Raw genomic sequence first — 22,963 nt, forward strand, 5'->3', positions numbered from 1 at the left:
ATGGAGTGACGAACTGTGTTCACTGACAGCGGTTGGATGCTCCCTTTATACCCAATCATGACACTCAACTGTTTCCAATTAACCTGTTCACCGGTGGAATGTTCCAAACAGGTGTTTTTTGAGTGTTCCTCAACTTTCCCAGTCTTTTGTTGCCCCGGTCCCAACTTCTTTGAAACGTGAGTGAATATTTGCAAAAAACAATAAAGTTTATCCGTTTGAACATTAAATATCTTGTCTTTGTAGTGTATTCAATTGAATGTAGGTTGAAAAGAATTTGCAAATCATCTTAATCTGTTTTTATTTATGTTTTACACAACATCCCAGCTTCATTGGAATTGGGGTTGTATAATACAACCATTTTCTTTACTAAAGAACCCTTGAAAAATATATATTTTTTAAATGTGCAGTTTAATAACTAAATCCAGCTGAAATTCTTAAAAAGTTAATTAAACTTCAGGTAAATTAGTTGGCAACTTCAGCTGTAATAGGTATTGCACTAGCTTTCCCCTTGCTGTCCAATTTACATGACATTTAACTGTAGCTGTTTTTTCCTTTTTATATGCAATTTACTCCATACAACACTTTATTCTCTTACTTTCCTGTAACAGAAGTCCTGCTATTTGCTGTCATATTGAACCTGATGCTGCTGTGAGCTGTGGGAGAATAGCTTTGCAGTAGTTACTGAGTATAATCATAGCAGAACTGACAGTTGCGTTGATTGTCAACATGTCCCCATCTCTGCTGTATTACATGCAATTATCTATAAAATAGTAAAAAAGTATGTAATATCTTAAACAGTAGAAGTGCCATTTTAGATTGCTTAGACATGCGGTTTACATGATGCATGATTGGTAAATGTACGCCTCTATTATTTGTTAGCTTCTGTTATTTGTTAGCTATTATTAGCTACAGTGCACAAATAGAGAGTTTTGGACACAATGTAAAAACATTTACATTTAAGAGAAAAGAAAAAAAAAAGTGAATTAGTTTTTTCAAGCTCTGTTCCTGTAATAAAGTTACATGTTTGGGATTTGCAATGACTCATATTCAGGGTTCAGAGAAAGTATATATTTTTTAATTTTTTAAATGCATTGTTTTATGTGCTGTTGCTGCAGTAGTGCAAGTAGCAGACGCTTTCTGAATGGAGGTGCGGGCCCCACGCTGGCTGTCTGAAGGAGGGAAGCTCAGAGCTGTCAGCCAGAACAGCAAACACTGATTCTAAATAGACTGAGAACAGAAATGGGCTTAATAAAAACCACCGGCAGATCTCCAGCACCCCGGCAGCACGGCTTGTCTCGCACTAACCCGTGAAATCGAGTTCACCCTCAGAATGGATGAGCACTCGCCGTGCCTCTCTCGCCTGTCTGATGATCTCACACACCACACACACAAACACAGCTGTCACACATGCACACTCACCTGTCACGCACGTCCAGAGTCCAGAGTTACTAACACATACACACACACTTGCGCAGGTACCAATAACTAATTACATACACACGGTTGTCAGTGTCATCACCTTTTACTTCATGTGCGAAATAGCAGTAGTTTACGTGTTACAGTCACAGAGGCCATGACTGACTGATTTATGCTTGTGTGTCTTTTGTTGTAGTTTGCTGAAGATTTTTTTCATTGGCTAGCAGAATGACTCTTCTTCAAAGGCAAGCTTGTTGTCTTTGTTTGCAGTGTGTTTCAGCGCTATATGAACATAGACTCTGGGTTCATGTTTGTCTTGCTGTGTGTCACTTCTTCTTCAGGTTTTTTGTATTCTTTGTGTTTGGAGTTCACTAGTGCTTTTTAAGTTAATTCTTTAGGAGGAGACTCATCGATATAAATCAGTGGTGTAGTCTATGTTAATGGGGGTTGTGGCAGGGGGACTCCAGTTGTATCTCTTTGTAGTAATTTGATTTATTTGCTCATTTATTTTTTGAGTTTATTCAATCTTTTATGGCAATTTCTAAAATGTGTTTGTTGTTTAAAAATGGTACACTGAAAAAGGGGTTCTGTAGAGATACATTTTTGTTTATCAGGGTACAAACAATGTAAACTGTGTTGTAAGTTCCAATTTGTAAGTTATGCTTCAAGATAAAGTTGCGTAATTTTTTTTCATAAGCCTGGAATTAAGACAGTGGAGTCAATGCAACTATAACTGCAGCATGCAACAGAACATGGTACAATTATGTTCCCTAAAGGTAAAAGTACTGAAGATGTGCCCTTGAGGGTAACACCCTAGTGACATTGGATCTACAAATGAGACCCTGACTGAACCCCTCCCCCTACTACCAACTGGTCAGTCATAGCTCAGCACCTGTAACCAGGCAGGCTTTCAGACCTTTCCAGCATATCACAGCACTGTTTGTGTGATACTGTGAGATATCAAAATATGCAGTGATTTTGGAGGGAAGAATGAAATTGTACTGCTTTTCTAAGCTGAATACACTAAGGAGGAGGACTTTATTTTATCTGCAGTAGCCCTGAAGGGTAGGACGAAAACAAATTGAAGATGTGTTCCTGAGTTTCCCCTTTTATTTTTTTTTTCCCCCACCTGTATAACATTCCAAAAACAGCATCACTTGTACGATTTCCAAGGCGTCATGTTTGGCTAGCACAGCTCCTGTAATGTGGTTATGCATACAGTATTGAAAAGGGTAGTTAATGGCTGAAATTACAGTGTAAAGTTTGTGTAAGTGATGCTAGAATTTTTTATTTATTTCTTCTTATTATTATTGTCATTCTTTTTTTTTTTTTTTTTTTTACCCATTTTACCCTTGGGTATCTGCACTTTTCAGTGTTTTGCAGAAAAAGGCTCTTTCTCTACATCATCTGGGCAATGATGAAGACAGTTTGTGTATTAAATATGCACAAAACATTACATTTTAATTTCAAAATTTAAAATTAAATTTACTGTGGTAAGGATTTATTCTCTCTGAGACAGTTACCACATATTGAAGGACTGTTTTCGGTTGCATTGGATGGAGCAGAGGGGCCAAACTTACATTTCAGATTGCTGAGGTAAAACGCTCAATAAACAAAAAAATAAAGTTGTTTTCGGGAGAGAAGACCGCATATGCCCCAGTCTGAGATTGGCTAATTAAAAACCAATCTTGCATGGATTAAGAGCTTCTGGTGCTGAAAACATCTAGTTGGATGTTACAGAGAAAGCAGTGTTATCAGCCTCAGTACCTCAAGTCCAGAGCCAGCTCCAGTGTTTGCACCACGAATCTGCATGTTTGCACTAGAAACATAATTACAGAGCTTCCATAATGCAATGATATACTGTGGGACACCAATGAAAACGAGATGACAGTCTTACTGCCTCCAACGATGGCTTGATTTCCAATTTAACAACTCACTAAATCCGTGCTGCTTCTGAATAATTACCATAAAATCCAGTTTTCATCTCGCGCTATAAAGTTGGCTCACGTTGTTGTCCTGATCCTGACGGAGGAAAGTCGCTGATAACAAACTAACGACATTTTGCGACTTTGACCATGTGCCCATCCCCCAACCCCCCCCCGCCGTTCCCTCCTGTGCCCCCCCTCTATCCCCAGCCCAGCCAGAGTGATGGATTTTTATGGCTTGCTTTACACCCTTGTTACTTTTTAGTGTTTATTTATGTTTTACTAAATCAACTCAAATTGGAAATAAACCATGCCGTTGTTTATAATTATTTGCTTGTTTGTTGTTGATTTTGTTTTGGTCTTACAGGTTTTTGCCTGCTCTTTATGGTACACTGTAATTCATTTTAAGCCCGCCCCCACCCCACACTAAACTCCAGCTTTTTTCATTATTCCAAGGTCCTATTACTCAGCATCCATACATTCTTTTATCCATCCTGCCTAAACTGAGAGTCAGTGAGAGAGACTCTTGTGATGGGAGGTTTGCCCACATGTCTAAGAGGAATGAAGACATCAATTAGCTCTACATTAAGTGATTTCCATGCAACATCAGTGCTAGAGTGAGACCAGTTAATCCCAGCATGATGTGCTTTTTTGCTTATGTTCAGTAGATGTGGCAAGTACCTGCCTGCAAAGTGTGTGATAAAGTTGCAAGAATTGTGATGATAATGTGAAAATGTGATGTAGTATGATGAAAGTGATGTGATGAAAGTATGATGCATGAATGTTCAACAAATTCCACCCTCAAAATAAATTTTGTTTTTGCTGTGCAAATCAAAATAATTTAAGCTGGTTTTTTACAAATTCATTTAACAAAATCTATAGTTATCGCAGCTTATTGCGATACCTTTGTCAATGAAACCATGTCAATATCATGACAACAATTCTTTGTGCACTTTATGAAGAAAGATTTGTGGAGATTGCAGTGGTGCATTTTACAATAAGACTGTCTGAAAACACAAGCAGCGTTAGCTTCTCATCATGCTGATGATCAGCTTCGGAGAAATTCACTGTGCTGTATATTTTTCAGTCCCCTCTTGTCCCCTTATGCCCCGCCCTTCCATGTACCACATGTGTCCATTGCAGTCATGGCATCTTACTGTATTATTTATCGGAGCAGGCGGTTAATGACGGAGTCTCCAGAGCAGCCTGGCATTTGGGAGCTCTCATTAACATTTGCTGCATGTGGTTGAGCAGGGCTGCAAAGGAGTGCCATCCACTCCCCGCACTCATATATCTCAGCCAGGCCGCCACAGACAAGGCCACTATTTACTGCTTACCTAGTGTAATATGAGACAAAGGAGATCAGAGCTGGCACTGAGTAATATTTCAACTACACTGATGGTCAGAGGAGAGGGGTGACCTATACAGTTGTTCTACTGCACATGCTGAACTTGAGCAAAAAGCATGTTGTATGTAAAATTCCCTCTGATATATAGTTATAATGATTAAGATGACCTGTCAGAATGACCTGAAGGTTGGGTCTCACGTTTAGGAAGATGTTTAGGAAGAGAGCTAATGTTATCAGTAGCTTGAGTCTGGACACAGTTAAAAGGTTTTCACAACAAATGTGCATAGTTGTCAACTGGGATTTGCTCTTTGCCTTCTAAAACCTGCTCTTGGTCTTCTAAAACCTGCTCTTGGTCTTCTAAAACCTGCTTTTGGCAGATTTATTCCATTCTCAGCCTTGACCTGTGGTCTGAAATAAGGTTGTCTGCATGACTTATTAATTTATTTATTTTTTCATCCATTGCTATTTTTATACCTTGTTGTGTGTTTTAGTCCAATGCAGTCCAGTAGGTTTGTGCAATTTGATGAATATATTATCGAGCAACGTTAACACAGATACATTTTTTTGTTGTTGGCGAATCGGAAGCTCAATTGCATGTGCATAATTAATAGAGTTAAAAATGCCATCCACAGGTCATGCTCGTATACAACCAACTTTACATTTGCATTTGTGAAAAGCACCAAATACAAATGTGAGAATTTGAAATGCAAAAAATTACAGTCATCACATTAGTTGCAACTCCTACAAAGATATATGCTCAACATATCTGACGTTATTGGGTGCTGCAAGAAGTTATTGAGTACAACTTATACCAAATCATAAAACGCAGATTTTTAAAGTAGTACTATAAACTATTGCGTTTTACAGTGACCATCTATTTTTGAGTATGAATAGTGTTTATTTTTACCTGTGACATTGAAATATGAATCCAATCCTACATTCCAATCTCATTCCAAGTCTGAAAATCCAGGAATCAGGGTTTAGTATGGATCTTAGCCTCCAGGTTAGGGCTCTAGCTAGTAATACTTGTCAAGCATTGCCTATTAGACAACTGCATACCACTTGAATCCCAGCTGAAAATGTTATACCCTCTAATACATCCATTCACAGAACAGAGGGATCAGTTTTCATGCAGGCTCCTGCCGCCTGATTATGCAAATCAAATTACACTGGACTGTACGTGACGGCGTACTTCAGGGCTCTGCTCTAGGCTCCCTACAGGAGCTGTGCAGGAGCTGCAGGCTGTCTGTCATTCACTGCTGTTTCCAGGTCAGTCTGAGTGGCACGCTGATCCACCCTGTGTGTGTGTGTGAGGGTGTTTACTTTGTGAACAGTGGATGAATGGAGTAACAGCTCTATTTACTGAGCCCATGTAGCCTGCTCGTCTAATCTGCTTTACAAAGCCACGGAGAATCCAAGAGGATTCTGACGGAACATTACAAATTCAAATTGTCCTTTTGTGTTTGGGCACTGCTGTGGATGTTTTTTTTTATTTTCCCCTCCTTTACATCCACCTCTCATTTTGTCTTGAAAAGATGTGCTCCCTGCAAAGTCTGTTATCCACCTTTTTCCTCCTTTCTTTTCTTCGAACATGTGAGGAACATACTCACACAAACACAGATAAGTGTTACTGTTCATTCTTTTGATCTTTTAGATGTGTGTTACCAAGTCAATGTTGTCTCTGTTTCTCTCATATGGCAGCCTCTCTAATAGAGCATAAAGCTTTTCTTTTGGCTGTCTTAGACAGGCCCTCTGGAATGGAAACTCGGTTCCATTTCTTCTATTTCCTCTCATTAAGCATAATTTGTACTGCTAAGACATTGGCTAACATTCATTAAATGGTGAATGAAAACCCTATCAACTGTTACGAGGCGCACAAACTAGTGTGACAGCTAGCATGTGTCTGTGATATGTTAATGGTTCTAGTCTTCCCATCTGATGTCCTAAAGCAAAAAATGATGATGCTGCACTTGTTGACATGATGGGGATTTCTGCTGTAGCGCTAGACTCTATCGGCAAGCCTCGGGGCACTTTGTAGTTGAGACGTTACATTACGTTATGACATCGCTTTTCACCACACAACTGTGCCCAATTAATTTATTGCTGTGTAGGAAACTAAATAGCTTGGCAAATAGACTTTAGTGGAACGGTATTATTTATTTATTTACCCCCCCCCCCCCCCCTTGCAACATCAGGGTAGCACAAGTGATTGCCATTTTATTGTTTGTGCCACAGTGCTCTTCAGTTCCATGTTATTTATCCCTTTTTACCATCCAAATAATTAATCAGCTCCACCACAACAGGAAAAGAAACAGATTTTAATTACTTGTGATGAAATAACAAATTGTTTTGGCTTTGTTCCCAAAACACTAGAGCTCTTGCATGGCAATTCATTACACACAGTGAGGAGCTGGAGGGAAAGGAGGGACCAAGAGCGATGCTCTGTGGGGATGAAATCAATACAGACAGGGTGTGTGCGGGTGTGTATATGTGTGTTTGTGTATGAGTGAGAGCGAGAGAGAGATCCGTAGGGACCAGATCAATACGTTCTCAAGGGTTCGATGTCTGATGCACAGCTCGGCACACATACCAGCAGACAATAGACTGCATAATGTGTACACTTGTATCATGTACAGCTGCAGCGTTGTTTTTTCATACCACCCACATGGTAATAATTACCCAGACACATATGCTACTGTGAAGCTTAGATTGTAAGCCATATTAATATACAGAATCTGCATTGATGCCTACATTGATATAAAATAAAGATGACACAGGTGTTACCGATACCAGTCTGATAGGTGTAACGGTGCATCACGACATTGTGATATGGTCCATCCTACCTATCCAGAATGAGGGAGGCTAATTATGCTCTCTCAGACTCCTAGCCATGGATGGCTGTGTCATCCTGAAGATAGGGCCAATGCTTAGACATCTGTGCCTCTTGAGGGCCCTGAAAAATTTGGTAATTTTAACTGAAGCAATTCAGGTTAGGTGAGTAGGCTAAAAGTAGGCTATCATGCTGAAAATTGTCAAACACTATGCATCACAGCTAACATCACACAATAGGCAGTTTAACATCCACCTGTGACTTTTTGAATAGGAAAACCTGGATGAAAAAGCCAGGGTAAGATTTATTTTGAGTGGTCCTTTGTACATGATTAATAAACTCTTAACAGAACATCAGTAACACTTCAGTGAAATAGCAGTGAAGTAGCAGTAGTGCAGCATCTGAATACATTGAGGTAAATAGATAGATAGATAGACAGACAGACAGAAAGACAGACATGCTTTATTGATCGTGAAGGAAACGTAGCAGTCACACAAAGTAACACAAACATATATGTAAATAAAAAATTACTGTTTCATATATATATATATATATATATATATATACACACACTGTTATATATTACTGAGAGCCAGTTGAATGTTTAATGTATCTACTCAAAATAGCCGCTCAAACTCGTGTCACCAAGGGCAGATATTTAAGAAAGATTTTTACGTTTGTATGAGGTGGAAAGTTAGTTTATCAGTAAAGAAGAAATGTAAAAATGCTGATGGAAACAGATTATTTGAATAAGTGATGATGTAGTGGGAGTGAAAGTCATGTGTATCCAGTCCATCTGACGATAACCAATGACTATAAATTTCAAACCACAAATAATAAACTAAATAGTATGTCAAGTTAGTACAACATCAGTATTTTCATTACAGTTTTGAACATTTGAACATTGTCACACAACAACCCATGCTATGTCTGGACTGATGTTTGCAGGGTTTTGGTGACTGAGATGAGACTTCAGCGGCCAGTACCTGCACAAAGCTAATAAAGGTTCGAATCACTCCACACACAGTGAGTGAGGAAGGAGCATGGCACAAGCATGTGACTTATCTTTGAGAAATTGTGCCTAAGAGTGTTTGATGGAATCCCTGATTCATTAGCATTTTCTTTTACTGACCATGCTAATGTGAGGGTACTAGAGAACTAAACTGTAGTCATTTTTCTTTCTTTCTGATACTCAATCCAGCATTTTCTGGTTCACTGCATCAAATATATAACGTTCTTTTAAGATAATTTCAGAATTTGTTGCTGTAAATGATCTTTTTCCCCCCAATGTATCTTAGCACATTTACTGTAGCAAAAAGTGACCGTTACTGAAATATGCTAATGCATAGAATGAACCACAGGTCACTTCTGAATTCTGCTATTGTCCACAAGGTGGAAAACAAATCCCAATCTCTTTTACGTGTCATGTGTTTTCTCCTGTTTAAAGGAAAGTACACTCAGCATCCTGCCTAATGTAGTGTGCTACACCTGGACTCTTTTCTGAGCATTGCGGCTGCATCCGGGGAGTTGTTGATATGCAGCATGCAGCTTATTTTTTCCCTCTTCTGAGTGCCCATTTTCTGGCTAGCGTGTAGAAATTCACCATAAATTAATTCGCACACAGCCAGTACTGCACTGGATTTCCCCAAAGACTTCCCATTCCTCTGACTTCACTTCTGCTCTTGACCACAGAGGGGAACACTCAGTATAGAGTAAGACACTTACTGATAGAGAGAGAGAGAGAGAGAGATTCTTGGCCTTTGACGAGTATTGTTTTTTTTTTTAAACATACAGACTCTATATATCAGATTAATGTTAACTATTTAATGACACGGAAGAACAACACTTTTATCAAGCTGTGTGGATATGGCCTGGGCACTATGCATATTTAATCAGAATGGCCTGCAATAGAGGCCATTAAGGCAGTGTAATTATGGTAATGTACAGAAAGAGGCGTTTTTTTGCCGAGTGCTGCATGCACTCTCTGGGGCCCTGTGTTTGGTGCCATGCAGTCACTGTGCCCAGGGAAAAGCTGCAGCATTGCCATTTCTCCTTCCCCATAGCTTCCTCTGCCTGATTAATGCTTCTCTATTTCTTTCTCTCCCCCCTATCCCCCATTCTCTCTCTCTTCCTTTCTCTCTCTCTCTCTCTCTCTCTCTCTCTCTCTCTCTTCCTTTCTCTCTCTCTCTCTCTCTCTCTCTCTCATTCTCTCTCTTTCTCTCTTTTCACTGTATCAGTAGATGAGAGTATGATGAGAACACCTGGTCTGTCTTTCTCTGTCTAGCACAACACACACACACACACACACACACAAACACACACAAAACTTATTCCTGTCTTCATGTGGTGCTTACACTGAAGTCTGTATTCATGTAGATAAACGTTAATATCCTTCAACCTCAGTGACCAAAGTGAAATTTTTAGTCCCCCAAAACAAAAACTATTTTTGTGCATCCCCAATAGCAGTTCACACAATCCTAATTGGCCAATCTGTAGAAATTGTCTTGCAGATATCGGCTACTCAATTTACCCTGGTTTTCCAGATTTTCTTTTCGTTTGTTGCTCATAGAATTCTTCAGTTTGGCTAGCTACAAATCTGACCTTTGCTAAGGTTAACATCTAGATTTAAATGCTGAAGTGAGCCAACATACAGTTAAACGGAACATCTGGAACAGAAGAATATCGAAACAAGAAACAAAAAGATGGTTTTATTTGTGCATATACACTCACTTTATTAGTTCAGTTGCTTGTTAACACAAACAGCTAATCAGCCAATCACATGGCCGCAGCTCAATGCATTTAGGCATGTAGAGGTGGTCAAGACAACTTGCCGAAGTGCAAACTGAGCATCAGAATGGGGAAGACAGGTGATTTAAGTGACTTTGAACGTGGCATGGTTGTTGGTGCCAGACAGGCTGGTCTGAGTATTTCAGAAACTGCTGATCTACTGGGATTTTCACGCACAACCATCTCTAGGGTTTCCAAAGAATGGTCCGAAAAAGAGAAAATGTCGAATGAGAGGCAGTTGTGTGGATGAAAATGCTTGTTGATGTGAGAGGTCAGTTTAGAATTGGCAGACCAAACCCAAAACCAAAATCTATGAGGAGTGTTTCCAACACCTTGTTGAAAATATGCCACGAAGAATTAAGGCAGTTCTGAAGACAAAAGGGGTAAAACCTTTTAAAGTACCTAATAAAGTGGCCAGTGAGTGTATAATTTCTTTATTCATTGAAAATGTTGAATTATTGGTGCTAACAATGTCAATGTGTGTACATTATCATAGGACTACGACCTTTATTTAGTTTAAATGTGAAATTATTTCCTTTTAAAATTGTGGTTACCTCTGAGTAACATCTGTTACCTCCATCTACAATGGAACCATCTATAAATGACATTGCAAGGTTTCTGAACCTCTAGTTTACAAAACCGGATTGAACTGTTTTTGGTTTTTGTAGGTGAGCAAGCACATCTATGAAAGTGGAAGTGAAAGTTATATTGTGCTTGAACACTTTTTTTATTGTGGCTTGCTTACATGATTTTTTGATCTCAAGAAAGCTGCATTTGCATTGCCCATTGCTGTCTTTGAGATGTGAGCTTTTTACACAGCAGGGTGTTTTCAACCCCCCATTACTTGCGAGCTGCTCTATACAGACTCTATACAGCATTTCACACAGAGAGAGCCAACATTGTGCCAGTTAATATGATAATAGAGGTACAATCAGAACATATCAATTTAGTTTCCAAGTCAATTTTCATTCTCCCACTAGGGGACCTGCAGAAAGACACTACAGTGGTCAAATTCAGTGTTTAATTTGTCTTGGGGTGGAGCTTTTTGTATTTAACCATCTTTGTGCATGTCACAACATCTGTGCTATGGAGTAACCCATATCATGAGACAATGTCTTACCAGTCTTCAATTTTATACTGTTTTACAGCCCGCCATACATTCCAGGGACATAGAGTGAAACACATGGCCACACACACATAGTCCAGCCCATTCCAGCTCATCTTGGTCGCTTTTAGCCGCCTGCTGATACCAACCTCAGCCCTGGTGTCAATCCTTCAGCATGTCTGATAAATGGAATGATTTAGTCTGCTGCTGGGTGTCTGGGCCTCAGCTGTGTTCACTCAGAAAAGGGTTAATGGGACACGATTCCTCAGGAGAAGAGAGCAGGCAAGGCTCAATGCTTGCCATGTCTGCACTTAATGAGTGTCACGTGTTTGATTCTGTGTTTACTTTCAATATTCAAATGCGAGTGTGGCGACTGAAGGCTCCTGACAGCGCATTATTTACGCTTTGTTCTCCTAGACTAAGTCAGAGAGAGTGTGTGTGGAGTTGTCTGGCTGGTGTGTAGCGGTACAGTAGTCTGGGTTGGTGTGGTTAAGCTATGGAAGGCCTAGTCTTAACCTCATCCTATTTTCATTTTAATATTACCATAACGAAGACACACTGGAGAGAGAAACTGATTAAAACTCATCCACACAGGGTAGCGCACATGCATAAGAGCAACCTACTGCAGTGAGGAATCAAGCAGGAAAGTGAAGTATATTTAGCACACATACTCTTTCTGATTTTGCCACTGAGACATCAAAGAGAAATTACTATGGATGCACAATTACATATATCAGTAGGTATCATATGTGTAAGTGGATAATTGTTTGAAAACGATCTGACACAGACAGATGTTTAGATTTAGCCAATGTTTCAAACCATTGTTTATTGCACTCTGTTCTATTGTATTGATGTATTTTGGAAGAGCAGAACATTTGGGTAATGCTGTGCTGCTGTGGCATAAGATCTGCATTTTATTAATTTTACTGCATTCATAACCCTCTACAAAACCGTTTTATACACATGTACATGGCATTGACTCTTATGTACATGAAAATGTATCATATTGGAGCATCTATGAAAACTATTTAAGGGGTTAAGTTTACCTTTGACCTACTATCTTATTTATTTTTCAATAACCATTCTGCATGTACCAATAAAAACACAACAGGTACTTGCTTGTTTGTAAGACACCATCTGATGGGCTCTTTGAATGAAAGCTTACATGTTTTTATTTGTTTGTTTGTTTTGTAAATGTGCTTTGCACTTAATAATTTAATTGTATCCATTTTATGACTTTGTGAGACTTATTTATGTTAGTGTGTATTTACGTGGGTGTTGACATGTTTCTATGTTTTGTAGGACCCTGAAATTCGTGTGGCAGCGGTGAGTGACCACAGCTCAGCCACAGCCCACCTTACATGGAGACCCCGAGCTGGGCAGGTCAGTGTGGTGGGTGTAGATATGTGTGGAGACCTTTTTGCGTGTGTGTGTGTGCGTGTGTGTGTGTGTGTGTGTAAAGCTGTATGTTGTGATGTGTAAATGTAAAAGAGAGCTGAGAGATATTCCTCTGCCATTCTCTCTCTCTCTCTCTCTCTCTCTCTCTCTCTCTCTGTCTCTCTCTCTCTTTCCTTTTTTAATAATCTAAAAGGAGTTCTTTTTCTTTCTTTCTTTTTGGTTTTCTTTTTCTCTTAATCTTTTGCATTAGTTCTGTCTATCTACCTTTATTCTTTCTTTCTTACTGACTTTCTTGAAAGACGTTTTTCTCATTCTTACTCTGGATTGTAACTGAAAAGAGAAGTTCTTTGTTTCTTGCTTGCTTGCTTTCTTTCATTCTTGCCTTCCTTCCTTTATTTATTCTTTTTACTTTCTGTCTCTCTCTTTCTAACTTTTTTCTCATATGTTGCTAATACAATTCTACAGTTTGAAGAGCTATAAATCTAACCAATGCTTTCTTTTTCTTTTATTCTTTCTTTCGTTCTTTCTTGTTCTTTTTCTGTCTTTATTTTTATATTTTTTACTCTCTGTATCTTTCTTACTTTCTGTCTTTTGCCTTCTCTCTGTCTCTCTCACTCTTTTTCTCTCTCTCCTTGCTCTGTTTACTGATAGCGTGCAGCTCACTAATATCTATCTAATACCTGTTTTCAGCCTGTGGCTGAGAGATCGACTGTGTTCTGATGTAGTGAGAAGCAGTCTTATCTCAGCCTGGACTCCAAACAAACCTCCTAATGACAGCCCATTCCTTGGGCTCTTCTTGCCAGCGTGAGGGACCTGATAAGAGTAAAGTGTTTGGCTGTAGTGCTGGCTGTCAGAGCCAGTGTGTGGTGTGATGTGATGTGGTGTGTATTGGAGTATAGGAGCTACAGGAGTGTGTATGTCTTTAAAAGGCAGATGGGAGCGGAGTAGGGAGCAGAGGCAAGGGCTGGAGCGAGTGAGTGAGTGAATGAGTGAGCACGGTGGGTTGTGCTGACGACAGGCCTTTGATTCTGAGCATGCCCATTAGAGGGAGCCATAAATCCTGGACTCTCCGGACTGCCTGTGTCAGCAGTCCATGGAATGAATTGATATTAAACGCGACAAAAAGCCTCTTTAATTCAGCCTCCCCCAGCCCCACCCCTCTCTCTCTCCCCTTCTCTCTCTCTCCCTCTCTCTTTCTCTCTTTCTCTCTCTTTCTCTCTCTCTCTCTCACTCTCTCTCTCTCTCTCTCTCTCTCTCTCTCCCTGTTCTGGACTGTAATTGAAAATAGGAGAAAGGGCCCTGCAAAGCCAAGGCTGTCATCATAAAACCGTCTGCAAATACATCCCTTCAATCCATTATGTAAAAAGCTCATTAATTAAATATTATTTATAAATAGCCGACCATTTTTCTTGGCTTCTCTTTTTTCCTGGCCCTTAAGGAATTGTTTTGCAAAAAGCTTTTTGGAAATTCGAGGTGTCAGGGTGGGCAGTGAATGCAATAGAATTTGTCATTGTGCAAATGAAATTTTGTTTTGCAACTGTTTCATTTTGTATCTGTGTTTATCTTAAATGCATTGCTTAGAGTGGATGTAGAGCACCTGCCAAACCTCTAATCTTCTGCTACCTGTAATACACCACTAGCTAAGCTGTCATGCATTTCCATTGCAGCTTGAGAGTCACTGATATCTTTGCATATTGGAAGTAAGCTGATTCAATATCAAGCATGTGGGACATTCTTAAATATGTGGATATGACAAACATTTCTGTTTCTAACACTAATTTTCTGAGCCACATTCTAAGCCATAGTAAAATGCTTGATAAGCACAGAGGTAGTACCACACACATCTGTTGAAACCTCCATTTGTGCAAGTGCCAAGTCATAGGACGAGTTAGTAGTACAACATAATAACAACAGAACTTTCTTCTGGATTGATTATGGCAGCAACGCTGCATTGATGCAACATGACTTTATTAAAGTTGATATTAAACCAACATATTGGGAAAACAGAACATATTTTTATGAGTAAATACTCAGATACAGATTTCCTATAAATATTTAGTTAAAAATTAGATGCTCCTATCTTCTTTGTTGTTAGCAGACCTGTGTGCAGCTAAAGCTGGAATAGTCCAAGTTGAGCATTAATCTCTGTTTTTAAACAGTTCTTCACAGGCTGATAACTTCTTGATTAACAGGGGACTTAATGACCTTTTTCATTGTATAGTCATGCAATCATGAACCTTCGACAGTCCTGAATAATACAGCAGTGTTTAATGAAGAAACCTTCCGTTTATAATTACCATCACTGAGATAATGCTAATTTCTGTTAGCTGTTAGGGAAATACTCTGTTATGTTAAGAGCCAGTCTAATATTTACATTTCCTGCCTAAGTATAATACTACTTACTGAAGAAAACAGGCAAAAACATAAACCTAATCCATTATAGACAGGGCAACAATTGACATTACAGCTCAAAAGTTTTACCTTTATCAATGTTTTGGTCCAGTGTGTTCTGTTTGGATATACTGCTACTTAAAATGAGCTACTTCTGGATGCAGGTTTTCCACCTAAATGTACCACCAACCTGTATGATTACAAACACACTGATTTGGTCTATTAATACTCATTGTGCTGTATATGGAAAAATGTTTAACTGCTTTGTTGCCTGGTAACTATAGCCCACTTTTAACTGACAAAATTGCTTGTTGAAAAAATTGTTTATTGTGATTATTCTTCATTTTTCTATTTTATTCAGTGGAAGGAATAAGATTATAATAAGCAGAGGATGGTAAATCAGTACATGACATCAGCAGCTCAGGTGATGCACTGGGCCTGTGGGCCATTGTATTGCAGATGACAATATGATAAGTTAGACTTCCTATTCCCAAAATTGCTAAGATGAAGAACAATACATCAAATGAGGAGAGTTTCACCGTGCCGCTCTTTAAAGTGCAACAAATGCCGTTTTAAATGGGGCGCTGGGCATCTCTGAGTGCACCACCTAGTATCAGCTACAGCTGTTGCACCTCTTCCACTTAGCGGGGGCCCTGCGTTGAGGCTCTCAGCCCGTGTGCGGGTCTGCGTGATGGATTGAGTTGGGGAAAGCCATCATCTGGTTGTGCATGCGCTCACTGAGCGAGGTGGGCCCCACATGAGTAATGATATTTGCCTGGAGTCATCGAAAGCTGGATTTAAGTATTTTGGATTTAAAGTAACATTTGTCTCTATTGTTCACACTGAGGAAGTCATTAGTCAAATTCAGCTACGTCTCCCCAAACGACGTTTCCTCCCCCAAGAGCATGCTGTGCAACTGTGTGATTGTCAGAGTTGGTGTTCCACAAATTATTCATGTAATCTTTTACCCATTTTTTTTCCTGATTACCTACAAATCTCTTTCAAGATTGACTGTATCATTCCAACTAAACCATTTGTCTCCTGGTAGTACTTCCGGGAAGTAACACTTTGATAGATGGCCGTCATCATGTAGTCTTGGTTTCTGCAATAACAAGACAATGATAGAAATTGTTTCCAGTGTATGTTTTAAAATGAAATGATGTTACTCAAATAAGATAAATGATGTACTATTTTCTTACCCCATCATGTAGCATACCCCATTATAATGCCAAACTATAAATAAATGCCATTTCTGTTCAGTTATACATACAGTGGTATGCAAAAGTTTGGGTGTCCCAGTGAAATGACATGTTTTGCTGATTTTGATTGAAGTTCACGTCCAATGCAGAGAACACTCTTTTTCACATATAATTGCAGACTTACTGCTTATTTGCTGAATTTAACATATTGGGGAGAAATAATTATAAAGCACATTTTAAAACATATAATGTGGCAGGTGCAAACGTTATGGCACACTGCTGTTTTATTTTATACATATATATTCACTGTAGAGGATTTGTTTCCTTATTTTCACTTAGAAAATGGACAAAACATGCAGTCTGTTGGGGGGAGTCATGAAACTTTGGGAAGGGGGGCCTTCTGGAAGACGCTGTGAAAGAAAAATTCTTCATTGAATGGTTGGGGACACCATGCGTTTCTAATGGGCTTTCTTTGTCAGTTTGCTATAATGTATTTAATGTCAGTCATTTCATTTTAAAGGAAAAGTGTACCCTCTGTGCAAATCTAACAACCTTGAGAATAACAATATTAAGAATAACATATTTTAAGTCTAAATGACTTCAGGGCCAAAATATCCTCAGCGTTTTGATTTGATTAGAGTTTTTAACATTCGTTTGGAAAAGAAAACTAACTATTAATATTTAGGCAAAATGTTTTCTTCATACCAGAAGAGTGTTGCGCAGAGTAAAAAGTTAAACCCAAAGTATTATCAAATTGTTGTTTGTGATAACAAAACTTTTGCATTTGTAAAGTAACAGTGAGAAATTATTCATTTCAAACCTTCAGATCTTTTAAAGGGCAGTGTGGCTCATGAGTCAAACAAAGAAGCATAAAGACTGCATTAAATGCAAATGATGTGAGTTAACTCATATTTAAACCCACAATTCAGTTTCTCATTTACAATGACAAGCTTACATTCTGATACTGAATAATTTATGGCAATTACTAAATAATAGTTTTCATGATTATTAACTGAATAATAAACATGAAGTTTAAAACATTAAACAAAATGATTGTTCTCTTCTTAGAGGTCCAATTAGGATGTGCCTCATGGCTCAGTAGCACTCGTCTGCTGCTTCTTCTTTTTGTATTGAAGCCTTTGTTGTGGCAAAAAATTAGCAATTCTTTAGGGTCCAAGCTGAATCCCAGTCATGGGGAAGAATGTTAATTCAGACTTCAAAAGTTGAACAGCACTTCCTGAAAATGTGTACCTGAAACATACATGAGCAGCCCTGGCACAAAGGTGGCTGTGAGTCATTCCTATGCGGGTGATAGACGAGTGCAAGGTTGGAAGTGAAGGGTGAGGGAGCAAGGATTGCACCTGACCACCACACCTCTGCTTCTTTATGTGCACAGCTTTTACAGATTCATCAATGGAAATCTAATTGCTAGGAAAGCGATCAATCCCAACTCAATTACTGTTGTGGAATGTGGCACGCACAATGTCCCCTCTTGGCTGTTTGGGTGCTCTGTTTGTTTAAGGTCTAAATCATGGTGCTTATAGAGTGCACCTACTCTGCCATAAGAAAAACATGTCAGACCTAGGATTGGAATTAGTCACAACCTCCAGCCAAAGGCTCCTGCCATGAATGCTTTAATATTGCATGTGTTTATGACATCAGAAGAAGAACATGAATTGGTGGGAGCAATAAAAGAGTTTAGAGTGTGGACGGCCCCGTATAGAAAACTTTTTGCAGCAGTTTCAAGTGCAAATCGAGACTACAAAACTGGCTTACAAACCTAAACACACAGTTTATTGGCCATACGTGTGGAAAACTGCAAAATGCACCACCCTACTTGCAGATACTGCGAGTGTGGGAGATTTCATATTCTACATTTTGAGCAGGACAAATTTTGTGTTGCATTTTCTCTGCCTTTTAAAACTAGCTTTAAATTTACATTAGTGTCTTGTTATTGCAATAATAACAGCTGTAGCTACTACACAAGGGCAGGCATCTAAAGAGATGCTGAAAGAATATTTATCATCAAAATTTTCATTCTCGATCAGATGTATGTATGTGAGAAAATGCAGCACAAAGTGTTTAGTGATGGGGCCACAATATAAAAGCACAGGCTGTGTTTTGTTTTCTGAATACATTTTTTGTTTTTGTTAAGTTTAGAATAGAATTACGCTCATGTACAGTGTTTTAGGGGAAAATAATTCCTTTGTCACTGGATTTTCATTTTCCCAAGCACTTTCACAAGCAATTTCACTGTGCCCATAAAATCATGCACCTCATGAGCAGGCAGTTAGTAGGTAGGTACTGTGTGTAAATCAAGCTTTAATTTCAGATGCATTTTGAGTGAATGTTTCAGTCCTATTTTGCCTCTGCGCCTGTGTTCTGGCTCCGAATGTCCATACAAACTAGTGAGAAATGGCCAGAAATGTATTACGTCTCGGCACAGAATGCTTTTACATATGGTAACCATTCTCCTCATGTCATATTCTGGGTAAATGTTTGCTTGAAGTTTGGAGCTCCATCAAGGGAGATCTCTAACATTTTTGTTACCCTACACCCCACCCCCCCCTTCTAAGTCCCTAAAATGAGCATTCCCTAATTGTAATTACACAAGGACTGTTTGGCCTGTATCAGCACTCGTCAGGAGCCCCTACGGACAAATCACCGGATTCACATCAGAATTGCAGTGACACGGCTTTAATTAGAAAGTTTTGATGTTTTAGAATGCTTGTTGGAAAGGGCTGGCAGTTCTTTGAAGCATGGAGACATGACATTGATTATAGAAAGCTGTCCTTCCCTCAGCAGTTGACATCACAAGCGACGGGTTAATATCTCTTCATGTTTTTCCCTCCCAACTTTATCAGCTGGAAATGACTGGAATGTGAATGACATGCGATGACAAGCCTGATGCATGGAATTTTGTCCTGGTTTGATTGCAGTTTCTTGCTCATGGTGTATCGTGGCGAGGGTGAATAAATCTGCCTTAAATTATTTCTAGCATTACCTCTTATCGCTCCGGTCATCCCGTTCCCCAGATCCTGCATTATGATAACATTAAGGCAAATTAATTGTGAGAAGGTGAATATGTACAGTACCTTCACATTACATTCATCTTACCTTTAGTCTAATCTTTAGGTCTGTAGTGTGCAGATGGATCAACATGTTCTTTGCAATGGCTGTTGAGAGGTAGATGGTTCCTTAACGAAATACACCACTAAAAACTGCCACAGTAATAATAATTACTCAAACCCGCATGATTGCCTTTGGTTAATGTTCTCACGGCTCTTAGAGATTTGTTTCTCTACTAGTTTCTCATCAAAAATTAAGAGGGAAAAACCTTAATGATAATTGCGGGGGAGCTTAAGTAGAACTTTTGCATTATTAAGCCAGCGATGTCTCAGCATTTGGGAGGTGCAGAAGGTGATGAGAATCCACTCATCTCAGGCCTCTCTGATGGGATGCTATGTGTTGTTTTGTTGTTTACAGGGATAAGGAGACCTCAATCTCACCCAGTACAGCTTGCAATGGGCCCATTACAATTAAAGTGCTGAAAAGAAGGCCTGCTGCAAATGGAGAGTGAGTGTGAGAAGCTGTAGGAACGTTTGGAGGAAGAGTAGTCAGGAGGTAATTTTTAGCCCTAGGGGAAGCTGAATTATGCTTTATTACTGGTTTGGACCTAATGCTTTCCCTACCCAGGACATTGCTCCAGCACTTACCCCAGGCAAGAGACTGGTAATGTCTGCGATTCTGCCCACAGCTCTGAGTAAACTGCAGATTTCACAGAGGTGTGCTTTTACTAACCCCTCTAAACAATGCTGTAATACTTTTCTAGTGGTCTCCCTCATACATACTACTAATGGTTGTGTTAAATTATTGGGACAATAATGTAGGGACAGTCCCTTGCGACTGGCTCACTAGCTTTCGTGTTATAGCCTGACCTAATAGCAATATTGCAAACCTCATTTTGTAACTGCTGCAAGAGCCTTAGCTTTGACATTATCACATAACATGGATGTTGTGCTGTTTTTAGTAGACATCTGAGGTTTTGCTTTATTTTGTATTTAGCGGCTTGCTCAAGTTTAAACCAGGTGTTCCCAGCCCGAACCTCAAGGCTTCTCAGGCAGTCTACATTTTTCCTTCAACCTTATGAGTAGCAAGTTGGGTAGTAGCAAAAATGTGGTCTATCTGGGGTGCCTTGAGGACTGTTCTAAGCCATTTCCCTCTATGGAAAATAAATGGTGTTTTTTTTGTTTACATTAGTGTGTGTGTTTTAAAAACACCAATGATTTTTGCCTACTGGCAAAACCAAACGTCCAGAACTACAAAATGATATCACATACTTTGTTGTTTCACTGGCCCATATGGGATGGCCATTGTCTATGAGGAAATGATGGCTTAAAATAGCTACTTTTACATTAGCTTCAAACTTTTTACTTGACCCATTAATCAAGCTCAAACAAAACAGTCTGTTTGTGGAAGTCTAACTAGGTGATGACTTAAGAAGTTTCTCTCTTGACTTTTAAAAGATGGACTCTAGCTATCATTCACACAACTCTGTCTTAGAATACCTAATAGCCCTTGACTGCAAAGTAAATGTGGGTTTCTGATTGCATTATCTTTTTAGTGAACAAACAGCAGGCCAAATAAATCCAATCTCTGTAGTATTGATCGCAAATCTCAATAATATTTATACTTAAGTAATTTCAGACTATGAAGGAAAGTGCCTTTTAAAAGGAGAAACTCCACTTTTGATGTGCTGCCAGAGTCCATCACTCTAATCCATAGCAGGGAGGGTGCTGGGGAAGACTCGTTCCTGCCTTTGTATGCGACACTCTCATCAGGCTATAAAAGTATGATGCGTTTATTGATTTGAACACTTCAACTCATATGTTTTCACCTAGCCCAGCGCTGCTGCTGAGATTAATTTTTGAGTCTTCGATTCATGGACACACCAAATAATGAATAGAGGTGATTCATGTCCTTGCTTGTTTTAAATGCTTAAATTGATATGGTTCCCATCAGATTGGTGCAGTAAAGTGGATATATGCTCACCTTCCACCATAATATGAAATAGAAATGTGTATTGATCATGTTGAGATCCACAGAGGGCTTTTGTCGTTGGAAGATACTGTGCATTCTCATTTTACCACAATATGGGGTGTATGTTTTGTATAATCCATCTTAACATCTGTTCATAAATCTCACTAATAGGCTGTAGTGGATTTTTTAAAAATACATCTGTAGTTCTGATTTTCTTAACATCTACACACTCATTTACCTGTTCTGATTCATGCCCATTGTGACCACTGCTTGTTTTATTCATAGGATTATTACAACGTAATTACTTAGTAGTTACATACACAAACAATGCAGATTTTTGTCCTTTACGGAAAGAGGAATGGATGTACAAACCCACCAACAGATCTTGGGCAAATGAGTGGTTAAAAATACACAGTAAATCCTTAAGAAGAAAAGCATATAACTATATGTTGTTGTAAAAGCTAAGACGTGATTTGTTTACAGTGGTTTACAGGAATTTAACAGGTGAATCAAGTTAGCACCTCTGGTGAACGTTCAGACAGTATAACTTGAACTTAATAAGTTAATGGATATAGCTTATAGCTGGCATAAAGGAACTAAGCATGAGCTGAAGGTTCCTCACAGGGATTTATGTACTGTTTTGACACTTCCTTCATGCCTGCTGAGTGCTGGAGCGGGAGTGGAGTGGTTTGGGGTTGCAGCAGGAGTGAACCCTCACTATAACCACTCTTCATTTTTCTCCAAAGTGACATCTACTGTCCAGCAGGTGGTACCAAACATTTATCTTTTCCTCTACCTTCAGGCCTGCTGAAAAATGCAGACGCCCCAAACAATAGGCTCCCCAGCATTGCTTTCAGCTCCAGACACGCTGGTAAACACTCAGCGCAGAGTAATGCTAGAGGAAGAATCAAAAAGACATGTTCCAGACCGAGAAGTTCTTTTTTTTTTTACTTTGCGTATTGGACATGCTTGGAGTTGAGTGTGGCAGTTATGCATCTTTTCAGTCAAACATTGTAAAACGTTGGGGCTAGTCGTTAATCCTCCTCTCACACGTTTAATGATCGCTGCAAAAGCACAAAGACATAAAACCCCTTCAACCCCCCCCAACAGAGTATGAGAGTAGAAGGTGGGGGTGGTGTGTGTTGGGGGTGGGTAGTGCAATGGTAATACATTGCAGTAATATATGCAATGTTATTCTAGTGCATTGAATTAAATCTTCAAGCTGATATGGAATCTAGAGTTTCTTTTTCACTGTTACCATCTAAAAGACCTTCTTCTGACTATTAATGAAAAGCAAAGGCTGTACAGAACATCATATTGCTTATATTTTCACAGTGCCAATATGTTGTCAGTATTTCCCAATATATAAATAGAACACATTCTAATGTTTTACAGTTTTATTTTTTGTATGGGTGTTCTCAGTGTTATCGCTCCTCTGATGGCTTCATCAGTAAACAATTATACACCCTCTCTGTTTCTTTTTTTGCATATGTCTGTGAGAGCAGAAGCGATGTGGCATGTTCA

The 22,963-nt window shown here is 39.2% G+C and overlaps 1 protein-coding gene across 4 annotated transcripts in view; it reads left to right on the forward strand.

The window, feature by feature from the left end:
* Nucleotides 1-22,963, forward strand: part of rbfox3a (RNA binding fox-1 homolog 3a) — a 511,986-nt gene that overhangs the window by 224,889 nt on the left and 264,134 nt on the right. For all 4 annotated transcript variants that reach the window (XM_037544449.1, XM_037544451.1, XM_037544452.1 and 1 more), the window contains one exon: nucleotides 12,714-12,794. In XM_037544449.1, coding sequence (XP_037400346.1) covers nucleotides 12,773-12,794 — 22 coding nt within the window. In that variant the 5' untranslated portion in view covers nucleotides 12,714-12,772. The remainder of the gene's footprint in view (nucleotides 1-12,713; nucleotides 12,795-22,963) is intronic.

The sequence above is a fragment of the Pygocentrus nattereri genome, chromosome 13 (assembly GCF_015220715.1).
Source record: "Pygocentrus nattereri isolate fPygNat1 chromosome 13, fPygNat1.pri, whole genome shotgun sequence".
Taxonomy (NCBI): Eukaryota; Metazoa; Chordata; class Actinopteri; order Characiformes; family Serrasalmidae; genus Pygocentrus; species Pygocentrus nattereri.